Here is a 26,810-nt window from a genome sequence, read left to right as displayed (position 1 = left end):
CTTGTCGGGGTGCGCGCTCGAATGGGGTTGGGGGAAAAGTGTGCACAAGATCGAACTCATCTCAAACATAAAAAAAATAATTTTTATCAAAATTGAACCAGTAATTGCAATTGCAACAGCAAATGGTTTCTAATTTGAAGATCTACTTTTCTAAACAAAAAAATTCATCAATGGAATGGTATAATTATTGGATTAGGCAACCAATTATACACACAATCAAGTTTTTTTGTTTAATTATTTTGTCAAAATCTTTTGAAATTAATTTATCTTCGTTTGTTATATTATTCAAATTGGCCTGTGATATAAATGTTATGTTTTTAGATTACAGGAAAACAAAGTATTCGAGATTTAAGAGATTTAATTTTTATACAGGGTGTTTCACACAAGTTTACGAGGCTTGCGCCTAATGTACGCACCCAAATATGCAAAATACACAAATACACATTTAATTATTTAATTTTTGGAAACCCATGACAGTAGTTGTCAAACTAATCATTGTTTCATTAATAACAACAAGAGACGGCACGAATATGATTCTAGTTTATCTATTTTAATCACTAACTAACTAAAAATGTTGTAATGTTTAAAAGGGTGAACAAATTAGAAAAAAAAATTGTAATCGAGTTTGTATCGGAATATATTATTGATTGCATCTTACAGGCCTCGTAAAATTATGTGAAACACCCTGTATAAGCATCTCATGAGCAAAAGTCAAAAAACACCTTTTGAAGGGTATTTCCCCGTTATCATAAATTCCAAAACAAAATATTTTCGTGTTTATCAATATTATTTTAAACATTTTATTTTAAGAAGTCGATGCACTTGAAGGTTTATAGTCTTGTTTACTATCAAACCAGCTGATTCAATTTCGTTGAATATTTCATCAGATTTTCTACTTCCATGTTTGATAAGATTAAACAAGGACAAACATTAAATCGAGATAAAAATATTTAGAACATTTCCAGCAACTACGCCACTGGTTTTTTATCATTTTTTTCTTTTGATATCAAACAAGGACATGAATAATTGACATTGACATAGCGGCCAATCCTAGTATTTATTTAGAACTTTAAATAAAACTTTATTTTGTAAAAATATTTTATTAAGAATATCAGTCATAACAACAATAAAATACATTTAAAAAAATTATTTATCACTTATAAAGAATTGTAAAAGGAGATTAAAACTGCCAACAATCATAATAGCTGCATGGAAGATTAATTTGGGTGTTGTTAATCTTCCTTCTTTCTTCAAACTGGCAATTTTTAGTAAACTTGGTAACATGAAGATGTATACTAAACCACTCAAAGCCCCCGTATATCTGAAATAAAATCATTAATTTTGCACCAAAATAACCGATTTTCTTACCTAATTAAAGTCCCTATTCTCGGAAGAAAACATGCAAATGAAATACAAATCGTTAAAATAAGAAAATTCAGTGTCATAACTCTGGGATAAGTAAATTCCCCAAATCTGTAGTTCTTGAAAATCATATTAATGTTGGCAAACACATCATTGCGTAACATGTACGAAATCAGGGGAAATACGGTAAAGAGTTGAAACAATAATAAAATCCTTGCCAATATTGTCAAAACGTCGTATTTGTTAAAATTGTTTAGGATATTCTAAAACTTAAGGTTGGTACAACTGAAGATATTTGGGTTGGTGATACTCACATCCTCGATGCAGAATTTCGGTAATGGAAAACAAATGTAGAAAACAACCCCAATGAATAAATAAGTAAAAGTCACTAAACCGAACGCAATTGTCAAATCACGACCCTATAAAATACAATTAAAATTACTAAAAAGTGATTTAAAAAACATACATTATGTTCTTGATGTTTGTTGTTCCTCATAATCGAAATGATAATGTTGTGAATGAAATAACTTAAAGATAACATTCCACTGAGGGCACAGAAAGTCGGTTTCATGTAAAATACGATATCCCAGTCTGGCATGTTAATCCCCCAAATCCCGGCTTTAGCCGCAACGAAAACAATTAAGTACAAAACGCTGAAAGTGCCTAAAACCGAACTTGTTACCAACCTAAAAACAAAATCGATTTTTGTACCTAAACTATTGAATTTTGTGAAAAAAGTGGGACTCTTCCAGTTCAACATGGGGAACATAATCAAGCCTAATATCACAGGTACAGTCGAATACAAGTCCCAAATTCGGCTAAACGCAGATTGATTCGTTGTACTGTTGGTGATTTGGACGATTGTTTCGTTTTTGGGACACAAAACTGACGTATTCGAGATGGGAGTGTCGTCCAAATGCAACAAAATTCCTAATTTTGCACAAATTAATACAAAAAAAAAAACGGATAGTGTCAAAAAATACCGTAGAAAAATTGGACGGAGTGGTAGAAAAAATTCGACATTAAAATCCAGTAGACGATGTTCGCACCAATCAAAACCACCAATGAGAAAATCTTTGCCAAAATCTCGGCCCATCGGCCAATCAGAGCGCGACACAAATCGCAAACTTCGCCATTTTGGCCAATAACGCCATGTTTTTCGTTTACTTTGAGTATAGTGTAGGTGGTGTACAAACAAATGGCGGCGATGGCAATATTTATGAAAATGGCGGGGAAAAGACCGGTTTTTTCAATGCCCCATGACATGGACAAGAGGGAAGTCCCCACTGTGGTGTTCCAAATTGCGAATCTGTAAGAAAACTTTGCACTTAGCGTCGGGGTCATAGGTTATGTTTTGGTACGCCACTGGTTGCGATAACAGATTAAACTCACATGGTAACGAGGGAGCTGTTGGTTTCCGGTAATTCCGGGTCGCGGTAGTCATAATTGACCGGTGCGCCGTTTTTGCCACTCTAAAAAAGGATATTTGACTTTTATTGAACAGAAAAATGAAAAATTATTAAAAAATCTGAGAAATATCAATTTGACATTTTTGGGATTTTGTTTTCAAAGAATTGTCAATTTGACGTCGTCATGATTTTGTTTCCTGAGAAATGTCAATTTGGCATTTTGATATTTTTTGACGTAATTGCGATTATTATTGAAAATTATTGTTTTAAAACGCTCGAAAAAGACAAAAATAATGTCGTTTTTGAATTAATTTGATAATTTTTTAGTTTGTTTTAGCAAATTCCAACTCAAAAATCTGGCAAAAAAACAATTTTTTTCAAGCTCAAAAACGTGTTTAAACACTCGAAAAATAAAAAAAGTACGTATTTTTTGGCTCAACTTGGGCTTTGTTGGCCAAGTTTTGCGAAATCTTGCTCAAAAATACTTTTGAAAAAGGCTAAAATAACACAATTTTTGGCTTCAATTAACAATTTTTTGACGAAATTTCACGAAATAATTACAGTTCTGTCTAAAAATGTGCCAAAACACTTGATAAATTTAAAATAATGTAATTTTTCAATTAGTTTGACATATTTTCCATCTATTTTAGCGGAATCTAGCAATAAAATATAAGTTTTAAGATCAAAAAAGTTTAACAAAGCCAAAAATAACGCTATTTTCTCCAATTGACATTTTCAGGATTTTGTTTATAAGAAATGTCAGTTTGACATTTTTGGCATTTTGTTTTCTGAGAGTTGTCGATTTGACATTGTTGGGTTTTGTTTTCTGAGAGTTGTCAATTTGACATTTTTGACGTAATTGCGATAATTATTGAAAATTGTTTTAAAACGCTCGAAAAAGACAAAAATAATGTCGTTTTTGAATTAATTTGATAATTTTTTAGTTTCTTTTAGCAAATTCAAACTCAAAAATCTGGCAAAAAAACTATATTTTTTTTCAGCTCAAAAACGTGTTTAAACACTCGAAAAATAAAAAAAATACGTCATTTTTAGCTCAACTTGGGGTTTTTTGGCCATGTTTTGTAAATCTTGCTCAAAAATACTTTTGAAAAAGGCTAAAATAATACAATTTTTGGCATTAATTTACAATTTTTTGACGAAATTTCACGAAATAATTGCAGTTCTGTCTAAAAAAAGTGCCAAAACACTTGATAAATTTAAAATAATGTAATTTTTCAACTAGTTTGACATATTTTCCATCTATTTTAGCGGAATCTAGCAATAAACTATAAGTTTTAAGCGCAAAAGTGCTTGAACGTTTAACAAAGGCAAAAATAACGCTATTTTCTCCATTGACATTTTTGGGATTTTGTTTCTGAGAAATCTCAATTTGACATTTTTCTGATTTTGTTTTCTGAGAGTTGTCATTCTGATATTTTTAGTATTATGTTTTCTGAGAAATGTCAATTTGACATTTTTGGGATTTTGTTTTTAGAGAATTGCCAATTTGATGTCTTCATGATTTTGTTTCCTGAGAAATGTCAATTTGACATTTTGATATTTTTTGACGAAATTGCTATTATTGAAAATTGTTTTATAACGCTCGAAAAAGACAAAAATAATGGCGTTTTTGAATTGATTTGATAATTTTTTTATTTGTTTTGGGCAAATTCAAAGAAAAAAATCTGGCAAAAAAACTATTTTTTTCAGATCAAAAACGTGTTTAAATGCTCGAAAAATTAAAAAATTACGTCATTTTTGGCTCAACTTGGGGTTTTTTGGCCATGTTTTGCGAAATCTTGCTCAAAAATTACTTGTAAAAAAGGCTAAAGTAACATAATTTTTGGCTTAAATTAAGAATTTTTTGACGAAATTTCACGAAATAATTGCAGTTCTGTCTAAAAAATGTGCCAAAACACTTGATAAATTTAAAATAATGTAATTTTTAATATATTTTAGCGGAATCTAGCAATAAAATATAAGTTTTAAGATCAAAAAAGTTTAACAAAGCCAATTTTCTCCAATTGACATTTTCAGGATTTTGTTTCTAAGAAATGTCAGTTTGACATTTTAGGGAATTTGTTTTCTGAGGGATGTCAATTTGAAATTTTTCTGATTTTGTCTTCTGAGAGTTGTCAATTTGACATTTTTGGGATTATGTTTTCTGAGAAATGTCAATGTGGCGTTTTTGGGATTTTGTACTCACTGGAGATTTTTCCCCGGTCAAAATATCGGTGTTGTAGTCGTCCCCGTCGTGCGAATAGACCTCAAAATCGGGATGTTGGTAACTGGACTTGTACAAAAATTGTCTAAAAAACAGTTTTTTTTCATTTTTTCGACAATTTTTCCAACCGACCTGTTTGGTTTTTGGATCTGGATGGGTGAAATCGTGGCCGCCTGTTTTTTGGTAGCTCTGTCGGCCTCAGTGTCAGTGTCTGAGTCGTTTTTGAGGCCATATTCGTTGGTGCTCCCGAAACCATGGCTCGAAGACGAGCTCATCAAAGGCTGCGATTCGGTTTCGGACTCGGTGTCGGATTTTCGTTGCAGTAACAATTTGTAATTTCGGATTAAATCTGTCCCAAAGATTGGTTAAAATTCAACAAGTTGTTCAAACTTACCTCTCATCATGATGTCAGAATAAAACAACATAAAACAACATGAAAAGTTTGACGAACTGTTTTACAAAAACCGCACTGACAATTTTGCAAGTAAAAGTTCCATTCATAATTACACAAGAGGTGTTTGGTCGATTGTTTCGAAATGAGTTATCTTTCGAAATTCGGGAGATAATGAAGAAGGTTCAGACCGCTGAGTGCTACTAACACTGACCACTTTCTGCTTGTTTTAATATGCATCGTGATAAGAACGAGCGTCAGGGATTTGATAAGAGAAGGTTTGTTATTTCGTTATTCTTTCGGAATTATCATGAACACGTTATTTCCGCGAGTTTTTCAAATTTTCAACTATTTTTAACAATGTCCTTGAGATAACGAATTAATTTTAACCAGAAATAATTTGGAAAAAAATAATGTCTGTGATTTTTTGCAAATTGTTATCTCCAAAGTTAAAAGTTCAGTTTTGCTCTTTATTTTATTATTTACTCATCTTTGCAATGACAAATTCGAAAAACATAATCAAATTTAACATCTTGCGCAAAAACAATAATATTGATTTTATTTAAAATAATATCTTAATTGAATTGTACGCCATAAAAAATATTTGTTTACTGCTCGTGTCACAATTTACTAAATTGATTAAGTGATTATGTAATCCTAATTATGTTCCTAATTTACTCATTCTTGGTTTTTCTAGATAAGAGAAGTGGAATGAAAAGATTGGATAGCACCAAAACGCTTTTTATTCTTTTTTTAAACACAAAAAAGGAAAATTTTTGAATTTAGGGAATTTTGCGTCAGTTGGTAACACGTAGTGTTATTGCTATTGTTATCTGCTAGAAAGCTTCTCATGTTCGCTACCGAAAATTCAAGAAATTGGTAAGTTTATTCACAGCGGAATTGTTACCAATATTAAAAACATAAAATACACTAGGCTCAAAGAGACACGCAGCGGCGAGTTGAGGAACAAACAGTTGCTTGAATAGATTTTTCTGACGCGTTTTTTTATACTATTTTTTCTAATTTGCGTTTATAATACGTTTATTAACGTCTCCAGTAGGAGTCGTTTATGGCTATCTATAAAAGCACACTGTATTAATTTAGGGTTATTTAGTTTTTGGATGCCGCTTCTGACTTGTCAGGTAACAAATTTTGCGTTGTTGCTTCGGTAATTTGGCGAATTTCGGGCGGAGTGCAAACTAAATTCTGTTTCTCATATTTTATTTATTATTATTATGTTGTAACACTAATAACTAATACTTTGTAAATTTTATTTTCAATGACAGACGGCAGAAATGACTCAAAAAAACAGGTGGACGCCGAGTGTTACCAACCGATACCAACTAACACAAAATTCTCTAGGCGACAAAAAAATATATTTTTTTAATTAAAATAAGAAAAAAGGGGGCGCAAATTAGAAAAAAAATAGCATAAAATACTCGTTTTATAATGGCATTGGCGCACTCATCCCATAGAAAACTCGCCTACGGCTCGTTTTCTAACTTGGGATTCGTGCTCCAAATCAACCCTTATAAAACTTGTTCTTTAATATACTATTTTCTAATTTGCGTTTATTAACGTTTCTCAGTAAGAGTTTATGGCTATCTATAAAAGCACACTGTGCTTTAATGAATTTAGGGTTATTTAGTCTTTGTATGCTGCTTCTGACTTGTCAGGTAACAAATTACGGCAATTTCGCGAATTTTGGGCGGAGTGCAAACTAAATTCTGTTGGCTCATATTTTATTTATTATTATTATGTTGTAACACTAATATTTGTAAATTACGAGTAAATAATTTGTAAATTTTATTTTTAATGACAGACGACAGAAATGATTCAAAAAATCAGGTGGGCGCCGAGTGCTACCAACTGATACCAACTAACACAAAATTCTCTAGACGACAAAAATATATTTTTTTAATTAAAATAAGAAAACAGGGGGCGCAAATTAGAAAAAATAGCATAAAGTACTCGTTTTATAATGGCATTAGCGCACTCGCTCGTTTTCTAACTTGGGATTCGTGCGCGAAATCAACCCTTATAAAACTTGTTTATAATATACCTACTATTTTGTATTTTGCGCTTTTTACGTTGTTTTTAAAGGAATAATTTTTAAATTTAGGAAATTTTGCATCAGTTGGTAACAAAAAAATCAACTCAAACTCACGTTTGTCATACTTTTTAGTGAATTTCCCGACGAATTTAAAAAAAAGGCTTTTTAAGGCTTCTTAAACATTTTGACATGATTTTGACCAATTCAGGAACAAATTTTTTCGACCACCACTGGTAAAATATAACAAAATTGACTACACCCAGTATGTGACGAAGGCAATGGAAAATTTTAACTCATTAATAAGCAATTAAAAAAGACATTGCCCTGTCCTAAATTCCAACATTTTCCAAATGTCAACAAACCTCTGTCAAATCGTACTGCAGTTTTGACAACTGTCAAGTCATGTTTACAAAAATATTTGTTTTTCCGTGATTTAGTAACATTCCTGATACGAATCTCAAGGTAAGCGTTTGATAATATCAACTTCGTTATCATTTATTATCAAATTTTTCGCGTAATTTCAATTTGTTGTAATACAGTAAAAGTATGAAAATTTTAATTGTACCAAAATTAACAAAAATTATATGAATAAAACATCATGTGAATTTCCAATTTCGCTTTAAATTTATTCATAAAAACTGAAAAAATCGTTCCATTATTGCGAAACCTTAAAAAACATGAAAAAGGCGTAGGGCAGCTTTCATTTTTCCACACCGCCAGGTTGGTATCAATTCTCACGTGGTCCACGTCACTGGCGCGAAACTCAAATCGAACAATTGATGCACAACTCATCCGATTGATAATAATTGATAACGCCATGAGGTCAATTGATGTAATAACAACTGTGCCCGTTTTAAGGTCACGCCGACTTCTGTGTCACTTTATTTACTCAAAGAAGCCCCAACAAGATGCAACCCAATCGACGAGATTTTCGAAACCCCTTTCCAAGACCGTGGATGCGGGACACGGCAGCGGCAGCCCCCGCCTCGGGGAACATCGGCCTAAAGGGCATCGTCGCAGGTAATGCAATTTTAGTTGAAAAAACGAATTTATTGGGAATTTATTGCAGGGGGGCTCACTGGAGGCATCGAGATTTGTATTACCTTCCCTACGGAGTATGTTAAGACACAATTGCAACTCGATGAGAAAGGGGGGCGCAAACAATACGACGGAATTGTGGACTGTGTTAAGAAGACTGTCAAAAATCACGGGTTTTTCGGGCTCTATCGGGGCCTAAGTGTCCTCATCTATGGGTCTATACCCAAAAGTGCAGTCAGGTAAAAATACAATTTTTTCTCGTAGTTAAAAATAAAATTTGTTTACTATTTCTAAATTATTATCATTCAACTATGATGCAAGACAATAATAAGAGATTTTGAAATTTTGATATTTATAAATCGGTTGTTTATCCCGGTTGCCGTGGCAACGATGTATTTAGCCTTTTCTGACTTAAGTAATAGCCATATTAGCTCTCTTTGTCTAGTGACGTCACTAATTCATTCTATTAAATTTGACAGATTCGGGACTTTTGAATATTTGAAAAAGCTCGCAATGGACGAGAAAGGGGCCCTCACCCCATCGGGTCGCCTCCTCTGTGGCCTCGGCGCCGGCGTTTGCGAGGCAATTTTGGCCGTGACGCCAATGGAAACGATAAAAGTGAAATTCATCAATGACCAACGCAGTGGTAAGCCCCGTTTTCGGGGTTTTTTCCACGGTGTCAGTATGATAATTCGTGAACAAGGCATCGGTGGCATCTACAAAGGCCTTGTTCCTACCATTCTCAAGCAGGGTTCCAATCAAGCAATCCGATTTTTCGTTATGGAAACGTGCAAGGATCTGTATCGGGGCGGTGACCCCGACAAGAAAGTCCCCAAGGCTGCAGTGGGGGCTTTCGGGGCCCTAGCCGGGGCGTGTTCGGTGTTCGGGAATACACCGATTGATGTCGTCAAGACGAGAATGCAAGGCTTGGAGGCACACTTATATAAAAACACAATGGATTGTTTCTTGAAGATTTGGAAAAATGAAGGGCCATTTGCGTTTTATAAAGGGACAGTGCCGAGGCTGAGCCGAGTCTGTCTTGATGTTGCTATCACGTTTATGATTTATGACAGCATCATGGATATTTTCCATAAAGTGTGGCCTTGATTTTATGACAAGATATAGATTTTATGATGGTTTAAATGTGTGGGAGGGGTGGTGACGTAAATTATGTTTTGTTTAATTTATTTGATGCTTGTTCAATGTTTCGTGTTGTTAAGTTTTGTCATAAAATGCCATTTGTATGAAATTTTATTATAAGGGACATGTTTTAAAACTTATTCCATACTTGTTACCATCCAGGAGTCGTGTTCGCCAATCTCCGAATCCTCCTTGTGTTCCTGTCTTGATCCCTGATCTTCTTCTCCATTTCTGCATCGGTGAGGGTTTCCAAGAACGGGGCCCATTGGTCGCTTTCGCTCGGTGTCCTGAAAGGCACCTCCACTGTAGGCAAGGGGGCCTCGCTGTAGGCGTAAGTCCTCTGATGCCACGACAATTGACCTCTGATAGAATACGCAATCGCTGTGACGAATTCACCACCCAAACCCAGCTCAGAACAAAGAGTCAAAGCAAATTCTTCCGGATTGTTTTGTTTCTCGGACATGTCCCATTCAACTTGATCAACTAGAGAAGTGTTACCCACGTGGATGTTGAGTTTGATAATGACACGTTGATCGGAACCCTCCTCGATGATTCCTGAAGGTTCGGCCGGGAATGCGTCCAGTTGTTGGCGGATGGCTTGGGCGATTGCCGGGACGAAGGTCAGCGGGTTGAGGTCGAGGTCGTCGCAGAGGACCTCCGCGAACTGCTCAGGGGTGATGAGGCTCTCTAAAAAATATTTTACTAAGTTGGGAAGATTGGTTTCAATATGGCCAACTTAATTTCAGTCAGGGGTCACTACAAAAAATTACCGTTTTTGTTCCATGTGAAGGTGTCCCTCAGCTTCTGCCCCTCAATCTCCATGTCCAGCCTTATGGGGACTAGCAGCTCCCCTTGTGCGGCATTTTGCATGTTCAAATCTGGATCAGTATCGTCGAAACACAATGGAAACGTCCTGACTTTCTTCGCCGCTACTCTATTCCTATTAATGGGGGTTGCTTGGGGCACAGCGTCTAAATGACTGGAATTGGGAAGTGACGGTACCCATTGCATCGATTTCTTTGATTTGCTTTCTCGTGGCATCGGTGGATCGGATGTGTGTACCGAGACAGCCTTATACCTGAAAATAGCCCCAAAATAAAGACAAATCACTGAAAAACACAAAGCAAACTTTTCGTCATTTCCCTCGATGATATCTTCCACTTCCGATGCACGAAGCAATGACACACTACTGGCTAAAACGTGCTGACTTAAACCTAATTCGATGAGACGTTTGCGTTCCTCGTTTGTGATTGATCTTCGGTACATTCCAGGGTACTTCTTGTAGAGGGAACCCCTGAACAGGCGCAGGTAGTTTCCCACTTCGGAACCAACGCAATAATACTCCCCATTTTCTTCCAATTGAAAAGTTATCGGTTTTTCACCGAAAGTGCGAATTGCCATTGCGGCGTCCCCACACTTTTTGAGGTTATGTTGCACAAATGTCACTAGTGTCAAAATTAAAACACCGAAACTTTTAAAATTTTGGCAGTGTTGTCTTAATAAAACTTTTAATAACTGTACCCTACTTGTGACCCATTCATTTATAACTATTAATTAATTTAAATAAAAAAAAAATTGACAAAATTGATGGAAAATGGAAAATCCCCAGAAATGATGACGATTTATACCAATTTCTCCGTAAGTAAGTAAAAAAATGCTCGTCACATCAATTTCTAGTGTGAATTCTTGTCTGAAATGAATTGATAATTAATTAATTTAAATTAAAAAATTTGAGAAAAATGGGGGAAAATGAAAAATCCCCAGAAATGGGGACGTCAATCGTCAATCTAACCTCAAAATTATGGTCCGTGCCAGTTTCTATAAATACCGCCAATGCTCGGTAAATCTATTTCTAGCGTGAATTCATGACTGAGATGAGCCAAGCGACGCCTTGGCATGAGTCTAGGTTTCGAATCGCTGGTGTCCCTCGTCTCAACCTCTTGGAAGAATTTAAGCGTTCGAGTCCAGGAATACACGAAAGAAACCGTGGAGCATTTAATCGTTTTCGTATCCGTGTACATCATAGTATGCGTATTCCTGTACCTCTCCATATGCCGCTGGAAGCTGATCGACTTCAAAAAAGACGTAAAAAACCCCCACCGAGTCCTCCTCGTGATCGCACACCCTGACGACGAATGCATGTTTTTCGGCCCCACAGTCTTAAACTTCACCAAACAGAACCAATGTAAAGTTTTCCTAATGTGTCTATCGACAGGTTTGGGCCTTGTGGTTGGTTTTTCTGTCATAATTGCTCATTTCCAGGGCAAAAAGTCCGCAAACAGGAATTGTACAAGTCGTGTCGCATGTTGGGGATTGATGACAGTTGCATCACTGTGTGCAACCACACGAACTTGCCCGACCGAATGGGGGCCAAATGGCCGATCGAATTGGTCGCAAAGTTGATACTAAACCACGTTGAGAGCCACAATATTGACACACTTGTCACGTTTGATAAACACGGAGTCAGTTATCATCTCAATCACTGCAGCATTTACTACGCGATCGCTCATCTCAGCATCGAGAAAAAATTGCCCAAGGAATGTTCGGTTTATGTCCTAGAAACTGTCAATTTGTTGAGGAAATATTGGCTCTTGTTGGATATTCCCGTGTCATTTCTTTTGTCCAGGATAAGGTTGGTGGTGTTTTTTCAAGTTGGTACAATTGTCAATTTTTTTGCAGATATTTAGTGACTTCTACAGATCGGGCGCTTATCCATAAAGCCATGAAACAGCATCAGTCGCAATTAGTTTGGTTTAGACGTCTCTACATGCTTTTCTCAAGGTATATGCTTATTAATTCACTACAATTAATGGAATTGTCGGATATAGAATTAGACTTAGAAATAGATGACTAAATTTATACCACTCTAGAGGAAAGAAAGTTTCAACTTTTCTATCGACTTGTAAATACAAACCTACCTCTTGAATTTTGTTGTTTTTGTGCCAAAGTCTATGCTTTGTAAGTTTTTATGAATTTTAATAAAATTTTGTTTCTATTTGGCGTTTCAATAAAGTCAGGCTTGGATTTTGTGGCATTTTCTTATTAAAAATCCTTATTAAATATTAATTTACAAAAATTCACAACAAAAAGTGTCTTAGACGACTCTCCGCACCTCAAAGAACCTCTTTAGGTAGTAAACCTGTCCAAGCGTCATTGCGATCAGAATGAGGGCTTCAAAAAACGACCACATGACCACTCTTGAATTCGTATTTTCGTTAATACTCCTGTGAATGCGATCCCTGACTTGCATATACTCCTGTTCTTGTTTGACTCCCGTCAACGAAGCTGCAATTTAGGGTTATTACTGCTCGCAAAGGGGCCCACTCACCGCTCAATTCCCGTATCATATCCTCCAGCTTGTTCGTCGACTCGCCCTCTTGGTGCTCGGCTTTGGGGCCTTCCCCGATGGCCATATTAAACATGACCACTTTGGGCGTCATTGTCGACATTTTATTCGAAAAACAGTAAGTGTAAGTGCCGGCGGTGTGCGCCGAAAATGTGTATTTCCCCGAAGTTTCGCGCTCGCCCTGGTAGATGACTTTCTCGTCGGGGCCCACGATCCGGACGTCGATGTCGAGGAAGCCCCCTTCGGCTATCTCGAAAGTCAAGCCTGGAAATGGGGTCAGTTGGGCCTAGAGGAGTTTCTAACGACGTACCCATTTTTGTGCCAGCTTCAACTTTGTCGAAGAAACATTCCTCGGCGTGGGCGTCCACGGTGATGAAATAAGCCGATGTTGAACTTGTGTACAAGAGGAGAATGGAGATTAGCAGTTTTGAACACATTTCTTGAGATTTACTTTAAATTCTTCGGCCACGTATCTAACCTAACTTCTTCTGTCAAAAAGATGCGCAGCCAACATGACAAATTTTATGACACCAAGAGCACTGATTCAAGAAACTCAAATTCAAACTTTTCCCTAAATTCTTAATTAGTTTTTGCATAAAATCCAAGGTCCTTAAGGAAAAAAACAAACTTACGGCAAGTCACACGATTTTGATTGAAATTTATACTATTTGGTTGGTGACCAAAATTGTCATATTGGCAATGCTGTTTCAGTGTTGTGTTTAAAATAATATATTATTAACTCTTTCAAATTGTAAGTTTTCATTAATTTTAAATTATTTGTGAAAGTGTAAATACTACGAATTTCTCCTCATGGATCATTTGTTTTACTTTAGGTAAGAAAAAACAATACATTGGCAATAAACGTGAAAAAGTGGGGTTAGAAGTGGATTTTACGTTAATTGTCCAAAAAACTAATATACAATGAATTGTTGAGTAGTAAACAATGTCTCCAATGAATTCTCATATAATAGGTAAATTTTTGTTTAAGTGACCTTGACTGTTCAAAAGATCAAAAAAGTTTCAGTGCAAAAGACCGAATGTTAGAAAGATCCAAAAATATTATTAATTACATTTTTTAGATTAGTAGATTTGATTTATCAAAACAAAATCTTGTTTATTTAGGTAAAGAAACTAAAAGGCGTAATGATTTCAATTAAAAATTTTGTTTCGACTTATTGATTGATCAAAATTGTCATGTTGGTAATGCTGTCAAAATTTTACCTGTCAATTTAAAATAATATCTTCTAATTAAAATTGTTAATTCTAATAAATTCTCATACAGTGCTTGTCTATAAATTTTTAATTCTAGTTACCTTGACTGTTGAAAAGATTTTAGAGAGAAAGACCGATTGTTCGAAATATCCAAAAATTACATTCATTACATTTTTCAAATTAGTAAAATAGTAGATATACAACTAACGTTTAAATCTCATTTATTCAATCAAAATAAGCGACAGAGTACTTCATATTAACACTATGAGTTGAAATTTTTAAGAGGATTTGATTTTCAAAAGAAAAAAATCACAAAGTTTGCAATTCAGATCATATATTTTAATAGACAGAACATAATAAAATGCATACAAATAATAATTAAAACTCCTAATAGACAATTTTTTTAATCAAATCAGAATCAACGCTTTTCACAATTGAATTTCGTATAAACTAAGACCAAAAGAATAAACACACTTGCTCAAACAATGTGTCAGAGAACTATAAAAATTTTGCACTCTGAAATTCGAGTAAAAATAAAGCAAGTCCTGTGCTAAATCCGGAAACGCTTCAGTACTGATATGTGGATAAAAAGTTTTAACGAGTTTAAATTCGAGTCGACTATTTGAATAAGTTAAATGGTCTTCCAAACTACTTGGAATAATTAAAATCAATTTGTATTTTTTACTTTTGAAGTTCTTTCTATAATCTTGCAGCTTTTTATGTAAGATTTCCAGATCTTTAACGACTAAATCCAAGTCGGACGATCCTTTCTCATAGAGAAAAAACCTCCTACTCACTGTATATTTCGTATGTTTAGTATAATGCAACAAATCACTCGACTTTTGCAAAACTAAACTCTTCGGCAACGAATAAATATGACTCGTAACAACATAATACTCAGTTCTTGAATCACGTTTCATATTTTTGTATAAAAAATCAGCAGATTGGTAAACTCCTCCTTGGTGTAAAAAGCCAAAAAAAATAACTAAAACTAAATTGAGAATAATCCATAACTTGATGAAAGTATTTGTTTTGGCCACTCCAATCGTGGCTTTTTTCATCGTTGTTGCTTTGATTAAAACGTTATCACATTCGGGAAACACACTATTGCTACATAAATAAACCAGTGGGAGTATTAACGGGATCAAAAATCGTGGTTCCTGGTGGGGGAATATCGATAGAATTGCCAAAGGGCCCAAATATGACAACATCATAAGCCCTTTTATACTCCGCACAGTTGGTAACAATTGATGTCGACCAATCACAAAACTGCAAACACAATCTCAATTAATCGGTTACGCCGATTCGGTTACTTACTTGTATGCGGCTTGGCAAAAATTCAAGTATGCGAATAATGCGAGTAAATTGAAAAGTAAAGGCATGTTTACAAGTAGGTGTAAAAATCGTGGATGTAGCCCGTGTTTAGCTAAATTATTCGAGTCTATATTGTATAAAATGAAGTTTAAAGGGGTGAAAACGAAATTATTGATTGTCACGTGTAAAACCCCAACTTCTCCCCAGGTTATATACCCGTAGTAAAACGAGTCGATTATAACACTGAAGAAAATCGTCGGAATTGAGCACACAATCAGGGCTAATATCCTTAAATGGTAATTCATGGGGGCTACCAATTTGTTACCAAGGCCTCTATAGAGCCAAAAAAACACCGGAAACATCGCAAATGCGAGGAAAGTGGGACGGTTGAAGAACCCTAAAACTGTAATAACACTAATTTGCAAACAATTACGCAAAGAATCCGACGTTAATAATAATTTTAGTTTATGAAACTTTGCTTTTTCGACAACTGTCCTACTAGTCTCATATCTGTAATTCAAGTATTCTCGTTTTTTGATTAGAGTATTTGAAAAAACTAGACTTTCACACACGTAGTATTGAAGAAGTGCAAATAGTACAAGTTCGAAAGTGTTTGAAAAAGTTCTAGTGCCGTAAACTATAATTACGTAAGAACTTGCTAATATAACAAGTCTGTTTTTGTACTTTTCATTGTTGTTGATGCAAATTTTGTATAGTATTGTGTCAACTAGAAATGATAAAGTGCACATTAATAGCCGAGGACCTACTACGACTAAATAGGGCGTAATTATGGACAGTGTTGAGTATTGTTTTAGGAAATATTCTACAATGTTGGCTAACTTGTAAACCATGCCTATGGTAAAATAGGGGATTGTCACGCTTCGGACTGGGAATGTGGCATTAAATTCCCATGGAATGTTGTTTTCGACGTGGAAAGCTTTGCCTGAAAAATTCTTTTAATAAAAATTTAATTTGTAAGGGGTTTTACCAGCTTGCACTTCAATTGTTTGAAAAAATTCATCAGGGTGGATGTAACCGAATTGTGGAATTAAAACTAAAATAATTCGGGCTAATGCGAGGTACCAATAAAGAGGAGGAAGTTCCGGAAACATTCTCGTTGGGAGGTTTTAGCTTTTTTAACAAAATTGGTTTGTTTACATCTTAAATTTTGACAATTATAATGTCACAATGATGTTAATAACCTTAATTTCTTGACATTGTTTAACATAACCTAAAAAAATTCAATATTTTTGATTTTGAAGTTTTGGCTTTTTTTCTGAAGATTTGTTGTAATTTTATTGAAATGGGAGAGGGAAAAAAGTTAATGTTGCCAACTTAATTTTAAAGTCAGAGATTAATTTGATCGAAAATGCCTGATATATAGGCAACCAACAATACACTATCCAGTTGTGACCAAAAAAATTTTTTTTATTTTATGTAAACTAGCATCTATTATACAGGGTTTTCATTTTAAAAGGAGCCAGTCTCAATAACTTTTCACATTGAGTAAATATATTGCTGTTAGGATCGCGAGTGGGAAGTTCAAAACCAACATTAGTTACATTTTAGGATTCATCCCTTTTAGTCGCTAGCCACCCCTACTTTAAAATTTTAAATGGCAACCCCTATTTATAAAATATTTTCGGAAAGGGAAAAAATAAGCCTATCTAAATGTCAAAGCAAAAATTTTTTTGTCGATTCGTTTTTTAGTTAAGTATGGTTTAATTTTTGAAACTTGAAATGAACTGTCTTTCCTTTTTTTAATTTACATTCTCTGATGCTCATAAACGTAATGAAAAAGCAATCGTAGAAGTGTTGTATAACACCCTACTTACTAAAAAGAGACTCACAGTTTTGTTTTTAGCACAATTTTTGATATTTTATCGAGATCAAATTTAGATTATCTTTGTTCGAATTTGAAAAAACAATGGTGATACCTGACTTATCGGCCGGATTACCTACAAGAATATTAAATAAATAATTAATAAAAGACAGACAAAATTGTAGACGCACGTTTAATGTTATAAAAATAAAATATTAGATCAAAGCTATCAATTTTATTATAAAGTCAAAGAAAATGCTTAATATATAGGCAACCAACAATACACTATATCCTATTGTGCCAAAAAATATTTTTTTAAATCTTATGTAAAACTAGCATCTACTAGTTGTAAAATTAACCGGAGAATACGCCTGTATAAACCGTTCTAACCTAGGACTAATAGTTTTTGAGATATTACTGTTTTTTAGAAAAATAACCTAAAAATGGCTCTGTAGCCAGAATCGTAACCCGGAGCGACTCCGGGTTTGCGCCATTAGTTCGACAGATTCGTAATCAGCGCGTCAAAATCTTTAAGATAAAATAGGTTTAAATCAAATCAAATGTTCAAAAACACCATTTTTTATGACAAGTTTTTGCTGCAAATTGCCGCAAAACTGTGCCTCAAAGAAAAAATATTTTGACGTAGACATATGAAAAATGAGCCGGAGAATCGATGTGCGTGGAGAAAACCGTAAAAATCATAATAATTTACAAGTTATAGTCAATATTATATTTCGTAAATTTTTGACTTTATTAGCAATTTTCTCGATAACTATTTATCGTAGAACACTGATCCTTTTTGTATTTAAAAGAAAATTAAATTTTCTTTTCAATAGTGCCAAAAATAAGAGGCCAATAAGTCCGGAGTTATTGGCTCCGGGTGCCAAAAATCGACCAAAATCTCGACAAAAATCCAAAGTTTTTTCAACTTTAAATTTAGACTAAATAACGTTTTTAACATTTCTGAAGTTTCTATAAACTCAAAAAAGTGTATAAAACGTCGACTTTTATTGGGAAAGTTGACGTTGTGTGGAGGTTGCGGATAATTCAGTTTATTGTTATCAAGAACACGGATTTTTTGAGTTCTACTAAAATGGAAGCTGGATAAAAACACAAAAAGCCCCCTCAAGTGTGACAACCCCGTGCGCAATTACAAGTTTAAGTTATAATTAAATTTCAAAATAGAGTTTGTTTGTGTTAAGATAAGCTATCATGACTCATTCAAAATTGTCAGTGTCACATCAACATGGGTTCCACAGTTAGTATTATTTTACGAATTCGTAATTTGAGTAATAGTGACATTAGTTCGGTTTGTGTTTACGATTTTGACAGTTTCGATTTTGGGGCAACTTTAAGACCTGACAAAGTTTTTAATGGAAAGTCTATACCGGTCAAAGGTTGTCTCGAACGCACAATTGAACTGTCAACAATTTCGTCCAAATGCCCCTTCACCACACGTATACAGTACCAAAATGGATCTGAAGACATCTACAGGATGAATTACAAACACATTTTCGATAACTCGGACCCCAATTTCAAATACTTATCAAAATCACATGATATCACTTATAAACAAACCGGTCCCCGAGTCGTCGAACTAATAATCCGAAATACAGAGGAACAAATCGAAGATCAAAAAGCCGAAAAACTCATTTCTGACGGTTGCAAACTAATGACACGGGGGAAGTACACAGAGGCATCAATCAAGTTCCTTGAAGCGTCCCAAAAAGCCAATCAGGAGACCACAATCCTGACATTACGCAAAAGTACCGAAAAGTTGCAAACAGTCAAAGCAAACAACGACGACGATAAGCGCGCCAAAACCCTAAATAACGAAGGTTTGCAACTTTTGAAAACGTCACATTTTAACGAGGCTTTACACAAATTCGGTGAAGCACTCAAACTGGTCAAAAACCCAGAAACGGCCATTCTAATCGAAGACAATTTCCGGATTGCCAAAGATGCGAAACTCAATCAAGATGCTAAAAAACTCAACCAGGAAGGTTTACTATTAAAACACCAGAACGACAACGAGACAGCTGTTTTAAAATTCGATGAGGCACTAAGACTCGCCCTTGATGTAACTCTCCTCAATTCAATCAAGTCAAACAAGGCTGAAGCACTCCGACTCGATGGCGAGAAGACACTACAAGAGGCTTGGCGTTTGGATAACACCCCCGAGGCTGTTTACAAGTTCGCCAAAGCCAAATATTTGCTCCAAGAAAGCGAAATTTTGAAACCTTTAAACTCGAATCTAATTGAGATAATTGAATGTAAGACTCTCGGTGATAGGTTTTTCAATACAGCGCTCCAGTTGGAGAATGAGGGGTCGCGGCTTGTCGATAAGAGTCTCAAAACGGGGCAATCGTATTGTAAGAGTGCCAGAGGCAAGTATGACTCTGCATGGAAACACTACAAGAGAGCGAAAGACACCTATTGGGAAGGACGGCAAAAGGGCGATGAGAATTTCGACCGGTGGCTCGAACTCACCCAAATTGCACTTTCCGGAATCGAGAAAATCCTGAACGAGTTGGAGAAAACCGAACTCGAAATAGCCCTAGTCTGATATCTATTTTTGTTGCCTCAATGGTAACAGATTTAACTTCAGTTTTTAAACAAAATAAAACGATTTAAACTTGTTTTTTTTTATTTAAATAGCTATTCCTTGACTGTAAACATTTTAGGGGCGCCAATTTTACCCCAAAGATAATTCTAGGGCTCAACAAACAACTAATATAACCTTAAACGTCAAAATTCAAAATTTATTATCTTCAAAAGGGGCTTTATTGGGTTTAGGGCTAAATTGGTCGAAATTGTAAATTGCCAAGAAGGTTGTGAACAAGTTGGGACTGAAATGAAAAAAATCTTAAGCGAGTTCGAGAATATGGAACTCGAAATAACCCTTGTCCCCTATCTATTTTTATTACTTCAGTAGTGACACACCTAACCCCACTTTTTGACCTGACCAAAAAAAAAACAATTTAAGGTTTTTTTAAATTAAAATAAAACGATTTAAGCTTATTGTCTTATTCATCGACTGTGAATATTTTGGGGGCACCAATTTTGTCCCAAGGCTCGACAAACAAACAATATAACCTCAAACGTCAAATTTTTTAGATATTTGGGTACTTTTGAAATGAATAAAAAATAATGCTTTTTGAAGGGTTTTAGGCTTTTTCGGTTGTTGACTTTTGACTTTCAACCTTGATTTTTAAGACGCCAAATGTCCTGGTCCAAATATAACATTTTACATCCTACTTCAGTGGGATCTAGTTTATCAAAATTAATTGTAAACTGACGAGGTTGTAAACAAGTTGAGACTAGAATAACCCTCCTGTTTGTATTTTTGTACTTTATGCTAGGAAACATAACCTCACTTTACAAGTATGAATAGTCTCCCTATTGAGTTTTCGAGTGTTGATCAACCCTCACGGACTAGTCTCACCGGAAAAGTGCTCCTGGGGCTCACTGGCAAGTCAATGACATAGTCTCAACCCTTAAATATTTTTTTTTTAGGAGGGGCTGCATTGGGGCTCAGTGTCGTCTGTGCGTCTTTCGTGAGTCCCGCATTTCGTAAATTTTGCTTGCCTTATATTCCCGCCACGAGAAACCAAATCACGAATGTTTTTACGGCATTGAGGGGGCGACAAGGGACTTTGCTAGATGTGGGTTCAGGGGACGGGAGAATTGTCCTAGGTTGATTTACTTGCTCCCAATCCGATTTAATTCGAGTTTGTAGAAGCCGCCAAATGTGGTTTTGTGGCCCATGGTGTTGAACTGAACTTTTGGTTGGTTTTGTATTCAAGATTAAATTCCTTGAGAAAAAGTTTAAGTAAAAAAACAACGTTTTATCGGAAAGATTTGTGGAGTTTTCATGTTGGGGATTATGACAATATTGTGATTTTTGGGGTTGAACAAATGGTATTGAATATTTTTGGGGTGAATCCCAATGACGTATAAAATTGTAGATGGCTGCGTTAGAAAATAAGTTTAATACAGAGTGCAAAAATGGGTGTATTGTGGTTGCTTGTAGGTTTCCTTTGCCCAATAGGAAACCTTTTAAGACTTTTGGACACGGCGTTGACACAGTTTGGGCCTATGAAATAATTAAAACTAAATAATGACTTTTTGCCATAAAATATACATTTTACATGTAATTAAAACCTCTTTATTGTTTAATAAACTCGTACTTGCGATTGTTCTGTTATTTATTGCCTGCGATTAGCCATAAAATTGCCGTTTAATTTAGATTTTCAATTCATAAAAAAATATAAAAACCTGAAAAACAAGTTTTTCTCTTATTGTAAAACCGGAATTTGGAATAAAAATGTCCAAATTTAGTTTCCTCATCGTGGTCTTTGCCCTAATTAGCATCACTGTAGCGGTAAATATTTTTTTCGAAAATTATTTTTCATTAATATTACTTTTTTAAGCTTAAAAGCGCTTCAAGTGACTTTCCATTGAAGGTAATGGTCCTTATATATTTTTTTGTTGTTGTCAAAGTACTTTTTCAGTGTATGGGTGAGAAATGGCACTATGAAAACTGGAAATGCTTAGAAAAAGAAGGATGCTACAACCCTGATACTAAATATTTTGACATATTGTGTATGTTCCCCAAGTAAAAAGTTGGCTCATTCAATGAAAATAAAGTTCTCGATGTGATATTGTTATTTCCTTTATTTTTGCAAAGCAAAAACCTTGTAGTTATGAATAGTATATTACAATCGAAATGGGAAATGACATTTCCCGGCCTCCATAAGGTTAGGAATCGGTCTGTTGCTATAGTTATTGTGAATAAAAAAGTATAAGTCAAATAGGGGCTACTCCACACCCTTATATTGCATGTTTTTAATAATTTAAATAATTTAGGTAAAGTCGCGGTCAATTCATGGTGGCCATTTAATTTATTGCAAAGTTGGTCACATCTAGTGTGTGAGTTGTGTCTATGTTGGCACTGTTGGCAGCAAAAGAAACTAAATGTCAACAACTGTGACAGGCGCAAAAGATTTTGGTAAACTCTAGCGGTTCATACATAAGAAGGTAACGCAGACTTACCCAGGTTAACACAAGTTATGACGTCATGTGTATTGCCAATAATGTGAAGTATTCTAACTCGACTTTTTCAGAATTGCCAATTTTGTAGATATGTCCCTAAAAAACAAATGGCTGTTTAAAGTCGGATTCACACAACTCAATTTTTACAAATTTATGCAGGGAAGTGGCCACTATGAATTGACCTCGACTTTAGCAAATTGTGTTAGCAGGAATTAATATAGTTTCAAATGTCCAGTTATTTTATCTAAGACGCTTTTAGGGGCCGGTCCTATCGCAATGACAGTCCGTGACCCTGGGGCCACTTGCGTCTGTCCCGCATCCCGTATCACACTCGCCAAAACTTTCAATTCTTTGGCTTTTTTTTCTAAATCCAACAATTCCTGTTCAGAGTCAACCCGAACTGCAATTTTCGTCCCACCTAAAAATTCGCACTTTTATACAACAAACTAGAGTAAAACCCAAAAACGTACCGTATTTAAGCCACCTTTTGAGCGTTTTAGGAGTGTGATTCAAGGCTTTCGCATACGCCGCCACTGCAGCATGACCACATTGGGCCGCAACTTTACCTTTTTGCATTTTTAGGTCATTTCGGACGCCCATTATCAACCGGTATTCGTCATTTGGGTCCTCAAACTGTTTTAATTAAAAAAAAATTTTTTTTGAGAATTCTAACCTCAAAACGTTCCTCCATTCCGGGCTTCCATATGTTGTTATTAACCGGCAGTTTGCGTAAATATTTTAAGAGAATGTACGTCGAAGTTGCCCCAATTAGGGTACCTGCACTAAAGACAGCCAAATAGGCGTTACTCGAGATTATCCCCATTTCGAAAAAATTAGGTTAGGGAAAGGTAAACACGCCACTGGACACTGTCAGGCAACATGGAGAACACCGGTGTATTGTTAGTTGCCTGACTATTTCATTCTATTTTAAAATAATTATAGTTATTTAATTAAATAACTGATTTATCACTATTGTTTAATCACAATTGATACACTCATGCGTCAATGAATTTTATTTTATAAAAAAAATGGATAAAAACACTGTGTGAACGACAGGTATGTACTTCCCCGCAAAAACCTATAATGATAAGGGTAAACATTTTAAACAACATTTACCCACTTTGCGTGGCATTGAAGTCGCCTATCACTTGCAACACGTGTTTGTAATCAAAAATGTTACAACTATTACAACCCATGATTATCAAAGAAAAGCTACACAGTTTTAATGGAAAAGCACGCACTTTTCTGGAAAATCCATTGTTGAGAGATGCCTCCAACGTTCGCATTCACCGCTCGGGAAATCATCGACCAGGGAAGAGTCCCACAGGACGTGTTCAATGCGTTAAAACAGTGGTGCCAATCTGAGAAGCTTCCGGTTTTAGCCGACGAACAACTGGTGCTCTTCCTGCTGTCCTGCTACAATGAGTTGGAGGCGACTCAAAAGACCATTCATGCACACTTCAAGTGCAAGGTTTCGGCACCTGAGTTGTTTTTCAATCGGGATTTTTGGGCCGAAGATGTACAAAAAGCGATGAAAGTTTGGTGAGGAATTTTTGTTTGTAGGAAAATAATTGAGTTCGAAAAATTGCAGTCAAATGTCGATTTTTCCCACAAGGACAGCGAATAACGAAGCAATTGTTTTTTGGAGGTTGCAGGACTTTTCCTACTCCAAGTTTAATTTAGAATATATCGTTAAATTGGTTTTTATGATTGGGGAGTTTGCTTGTTATCAGGACCCCCCTGAAGGGGTTGTGATCCTGATTGACCTCAAAGGGCTGGGTTTGTGGCATTTGACCAAACTACGGATTGGTCCTTTGAGGAAATTCTTCAAATTTGTTCAAGAGGGGTATTCGTGTAAAATAAGACAAATCCATATTTTCAACACTGTCTATTTTATCGACAAAATTATGGTCATTTTGAAGCCATTGATGAGCAAGGAGCTTTACAATATGGTAATGAAAATCGCAACTTGAACTAAGACTAAAACTTATCTTGTAGATTAAATTCCACCCAAGTAACATGAAAATGGAGAGTTTTTTTGAAACTCATTTACCGAGGGATTGCATCCCTGCTGATTACGAGGGTAGTTTACCCGATCAAGCCACCTTAAGTGTGCAAACTTATAATGCGCTTCAAGGGATGAATAAATTTTACAGGGATGAGGAACAGCAAGTGAAGGCTTACAAAATCGTGCAATAGGTGACAATTAAAATTAACTAAATTAACAACTAAAATTAGTAATAATATAACACAATTTATTTAGAAAACCCTTGAACACTTCGAAATTAGAATAATATTATTTCCAATAACTTCTAAGTTTCTCTTCGGCGTCAAAAAACGGCTTCAACTCTCTAAATTCCTGAATCATTTTCTCATTCATTTCTTCAATTGAGGACAACTCGCCCCCATACTCCTTTGGCAAACAAGCACTCGGTATGCAATCCTCGTAAAATTTGCTCATATCTGTCTCTGGTGGGTGTGTTTTTATCTAAAATATCCAATAAGAAATAGTTTTTTATTCACCCTGTGAGAACATACAATCGACATTAAATCGCTCTTGATGAAAAATTTAACAACTGAAATCAACTTATCAAAAACGTAATTAGAATTTAGAATATGAATCATCTTAATTTTCAGCGGCATTGCCTCTTGGAGAAACTCTAAGAATTTTTTTGCCGCCCCTATTTTCAAACGTGTTATGTGCATGAAGCCAACCTGAAAATGCAAATGTCCCTAAAAAATTAAATTTCCGGTTTTTTACTTACACCTTTCATGTCGATCACCACGACTAATTCATTTGGCGGATTTCGTCTTTGAGTCACATCCAGTAACATATAACTGAGCTTCATTGCATGAACCCAATCAAAATTTTGGTAATTTGTGTCGTTGAGTTTGAAAAAGTGGATGACAGTGTTGTTGGACATGCGGGCAGGAATGCTGACACAACTCCTGGAAAATTAATTAGTGATAAACAGAAAATTTGTTGTAAATTGTCGCAGTTTTGATATGTGTAAGAAATAAGAATAAATAAAAGTTTGATTGCAAGGCTTTTATGTTTTATTTTCACCCATAAGCGAATGAAATAATCTCAAAATAAAAAAAAATCGAATTTTTAAACTTTACAGTTTTCTGTAATTAGTGCTATCTATCCGTCATATTTTAAACACAATAAAAAATTAAAACTAAAAATCGAGAGAAAATTGAAATGAAATAATAAATGAGGTCACTTTCACCAATTATGTATAACAAGTGCCATATGGTAAATCAAATAATTTCACCCAAAACCATTAATTAGTCAATTAAAATTGCGTAATATTAAAAAGTGAATGAATTTAAATTTCTTTCCCTTTTACTCTAGTGTGGCAACAATTCCCAGAAGTAAAAATGTAAGTCGACCTTGCTACACAATCAATTGCAATTTCAAACTATTTATTCATTTACATTTAACAATTATCTCATTAAAAAATTTTAATGTGGCTTAATTAACTAGACAAACTCTTTAACTATCTACTTTCCATAGTTTTTATTTTCATCAATACAAATATTTTTCTATACTTCGCTTTACGATGCAATTGCGCTTTTTTGTAAGGTTGGTAGAAGGGTTAAGGACCCAAAACGAATATTTATAATTCACCAATTGTCACCAAATTCCCTATATTTTTTAATGAGTTTGAAATAATAATTTAAAAAAATGCACTTACACAACTTTCCTCGCCTTCTTCAGCTCCTCACTATCAATATCCCTCGAATTGAAAATTTCGGGCGCTTCATTTTTGATTTTAAAATACGCCTGAATCGTATTCCTGACACAGTGTACATCATTCTGACACGATAAAAGAAACAAAACTATTAATTCATCCGGCAATTGTGGCAATTTCGTATTCTTCAACCACTCTTTGACATCATCAATCGCCGTTTGAGTGGTCCTCCCCTCATCCACAATACTCTTCGCCTTAAAGTGATACTGCAAAGCCATTATCACACACACACAACACGCAATTCACCACGAATGTGTCACTTTATAAATTTCCGTTTGTATTATACAGCACATAGCATTTATCAAGGTGATAGTTTAAATTATTAACATAATTTCTAGTGCGCGATTCGGTGAATTATGATGAGACTGGATAAAATAATTGTTGGGCGATTGTTTAATTATGAAATTCTTAGCCAGCAAGAAAGCGTTTTAGTGTTAAATTAGTTATTAACCAATCCAGGTATTGCATCACGAACAAATGATTGGAATTCTTTGCAAATCAAATTCATTCGCCGCTAATTGTAAACAATTCGAATTACACAATAAGGAAAATTTTTCTATGTCTAGCCCTGAACTCTTTTATTATCAGCGACGTCAAAAATGTACATTAATTACCAGTTACGTTTTTTCAATTAAATTTTGCTTGTAACTGATAATGTACACAAGCCGCGCAGCGGCGAGTTGATA

General features: G+C 35.0%; 10 protein-coding genes across 13 annotated transcripts; 4 read left to right on the top strand and 6 right to left on the bottom strand.

Moving 5' to 3' along the window:
• Positions 1-1,086: 1,086 nt before the first annotated feature.
• On the bottom strand, positions 1,087-6,264 carry LOC123008523 (sodium-coupled neutral amino acid transporter 9-like). Its single transcript, XM_044404364.1, has 10 exons — positions 5,390-6,264; positions 5,128-5,344; positions 4,978-5,080; positions 2,755-2,834; positions 2,346-2,671; positions 2,074-2,292; positions 1,829-2,025; positions 1,677-1,781; positions 1,369-1,625; positions 1,087-1,321 (listed from the first exon to the last, which is right to left on the bottom strand). Exons 1-10 carry the CDS (start codon positions 5,418-5,420, stop codon positions 1,147-1,149), a joined length of 1,710 nt encoding a protein of 569 aa, XP_044260299.1. The 5' UTR covers positions 5,421-6,264; the 3' UTR covers positions 1,087-1,146.
• Positions 6,265-7,747: 1,483 nt separating this feature from the next.
• On the top strand, positions 7,748-9,757 carry LOC123008520 (putative tricarboxylate transport protein, mitochondrial). The gene is made up of 4 exons (XM_044404358.1): positions 7,748-7,901; positions 8,298-8,459; positions 8,509-8,716; positions 8,957-9,757. Exons 2-4 carry the CDS (start codon positions 8,348-8,350, stop codon positions 9,582-9,584), a joined length of 948 nt encoding a protein of 315 aa, XP_044260293.1. The 5' UTR covers positions 7,748-7,901; positions 8,298-8,347; the 3' UTR covers positions 9,585-9,757.
• On the bottom strand, positions 9,646-11,324 carry LOC123008519 (SWI/SNF-related matrix-associated actin-dependent regulator of chromatin subfamily B member 1). The gene is made up of 3 exons (XM_044404357.1): positions 10,747-11,324; positions 10,388-10,695; positions 9,646-10,304 (listed from the first exon to the last, which is right to left on the bottom strand). The coding sequence occupies exons 1-3, from the start codon at positions 11,016-11,018 to the stop codon at positions 9,769-9,771; spliced, it is 1,116 nt and encodes a 371-aa protein (XP_044260292.1). The 5' UTR covers positions 11,019-11,324; the 3' UTR covers positions 9,646-9,768.
• Positions 11,056-12,612, top strand: LOC123008521 (N-acetylglucosaminyl-phosphatidylinositol de-N-acetylase). 3 transcript variants are annotated; one of them, XM_044404361.1, is made up of 4 exons: positions 11,056-11,259; positions 11,474-11,832; positions 11,880-12,249; positions 12,297-12,612. In XM_044404361.1, exons 2-4 carry the CDS (start codon positions 11,514-11,516, stop codon positions 12,469-12,471), a joined length of 864 nt encoding a protein of 287 aa, XP_044260296.1. In that variant the 5' UTR covers positions 11,056-11,259; positions 11,474-11,513; the 3' UTR covers positions 12,472-12,612. The 3 variants fall into 3 exon arrangements, with proteins under 3 accessions (XP_044260296.1, XP_044260297.1, XP_044260294.1); XM_044404362.1 differs by lacking the exon at positions 11,056-11,259 and adding an exon at positions 11,280-11,421; XM_044404359.1 differs by lacking the exon at positions 11,056-11,259 and having other exon boundaries at positions 11,281-11,832.
• Positions 12,613-12,636: 24 nt separating this feature from the next.
• On the bottom strand, positions 12,637-13,487 carry LOC123008522 (transmembrane emp24 domain-containing protein 2). Its single transcript, XM_044404363.1, has 3 exons — positions 13,274-13,487; positions 12,946-13,227; positions 12,637-12,902 (listed from the first exon to the last, which is right to left on the bottom strand). Exons 1-3 carry the CDS (start codon positions 13,398-13,400, stop codon positions 12,712-12,714), a joined length of 600 nt encoding a protein of 199 aa, XP_044260298.1. The 5' UTR covers positions 13,401-13,487; the 3' UTR covers positions 12,637-12,711.
• A 1,005-nt stretch (positions 13,488-14,492) lies between these two features.
• LOC123009242 (GPI mannosyltransferase 4) lies at positions 14,493-22,533 on the bottom strand. The gene is made up of 5 exons (XM_044405416.1): positions 22,514-22,533; positions 22,367-22,462; positions 16,478-16,720; positions 15,493-16,432; positions 14,493-15,444 (listed from the first exon to the last, which is right to left on the bottom strand). Exons 3-5 carry the CDS (start codon positions 16,599-16,601, stop codon positions 14,604-14,606), a joined length of 1,905 nt encoding a protein of 634 aa, XP_044261351.1. The 5' UTR covers positions 16,602-16,720; positions 22,367-22,462; positions 22,514-22,533; the 3' UTR covers positions 14,493-14,603.
• Positions 20,128-21,507, top strand: LOC123009266 (ATP synthase subunit C lysine N-methyltransferase). The gene is made up of 4 exons (XM_044405457.1): positions 20,128-20,782; positions 20,828-21,007; positions 21,051-21,232; positions 21,280-21,507. The coding sequence occupies exons 1-4, from the start codon at positions 20,698-20,700 to the stop codon at positions 21,430-21,432; spliced, it is 600 nt and encodes a 199-aa protein (XP_044261392.1). The 5' UTR covers positions 20,128-20,697; the 3' UTR covers positions 21,433-21,507.
• LOC123009268 (peptidyl-tRNA hydrolase 2, mitochondrial-like) lies at positions 21,969-23,251 on the bottom strand. Of its 2 annotated transcripts, XR_006413007.1 has the most exons (4): positions 23,040-23,251; positions 22,837-22,999; positions 22,514-22,784; positions 21,969-22,462 (listed from the first exon to the last, which is right to left on the bottom strand). XR_006413007.1 is itself a non-coding variant. In XM_044405459.1 (3 exons), exons 1-3 carry the CDS (start codon positions 23,187-23,189, stop codon positions 22,579-22,581), a joined length of 519 nt encoding a protein of 172 aa, XP_044261394.1. In that variant the 5' UTR covers positions 23,190-23,251; the 3' UTR covers positions 21,969-22,578. The 2 variants fall into 2 exon arrangements, 1 of the variants encoding a protein (XP_044261394.1); XM_044405459.1 differs by having other exon boundaries at positions 21,969-22,784.
• Positions 22,802-25,412, top strand: LOC123009260 (retinaldehyde-binding protein 1-like). Its single transcript, XM_044405449.1, has 3 exons — positions 22,802-23,908; positions 23,958-24,318; positions 24,365-25,412. Exons 1-3 carry the CDS (start codon positions 23,634-23,636, stop codon positions 24,563-24,565), a joined length of 837 nt encoding a protein of 278 aa, XP_044261384.1. The 5' UTR covers positions 22,802-23,633; the 3' UTR covers positions 24,566-25,412.
• Positions 24,240-26,768, bottom strand: LOC123009261. The gene is made up of 4 exons (XM_044405450.1): positions 26,068-26,768; positions 25,132-25,315; positions 24,905-25,081; positions 24,240-24,854 (listed from the first exon to the last, which is right to left on the bottom strand). The coding sequence occupies exons 1-4, from the start codon at positions 26,340-26,342 to the stop codon at positions 24,663-24,665; spliced, it is 828 nt and encodes a 275-aa protein (XP_044261385.1). The 5' UTR covers positions 26,343-26,768; the 3' UTR covers positions 24,240-24,662.
• Between the last annotated feature and the right edge of the window lie 42 nt (positions 26,769-26,810).

Source organism: Tribolium madens, unplaced genomic scaffold, assembly GCF_015345945.1.
Source record: "Tribolium madens isolate multiple individuals breed KSU strain unplaced genomic scaffold, Tmad_KSU_1.1 Scaffold_71;HRSCAF=194;Tcas5.2_LG6, whole genome shotgun sequence".
Taxonomy (NCBI): domain Eukaryota; kingdom Metazoa; phylum Arthropoda; class Insecta; order Coleoptera; family Tenebrionidae; genus Tribolium; species Tribolium madens.
The sequence above is the reverse complement of the archived record's forward strand: the minus strand, read 5'-3'. Positions and strand labels throughout refer to the sequence as shown.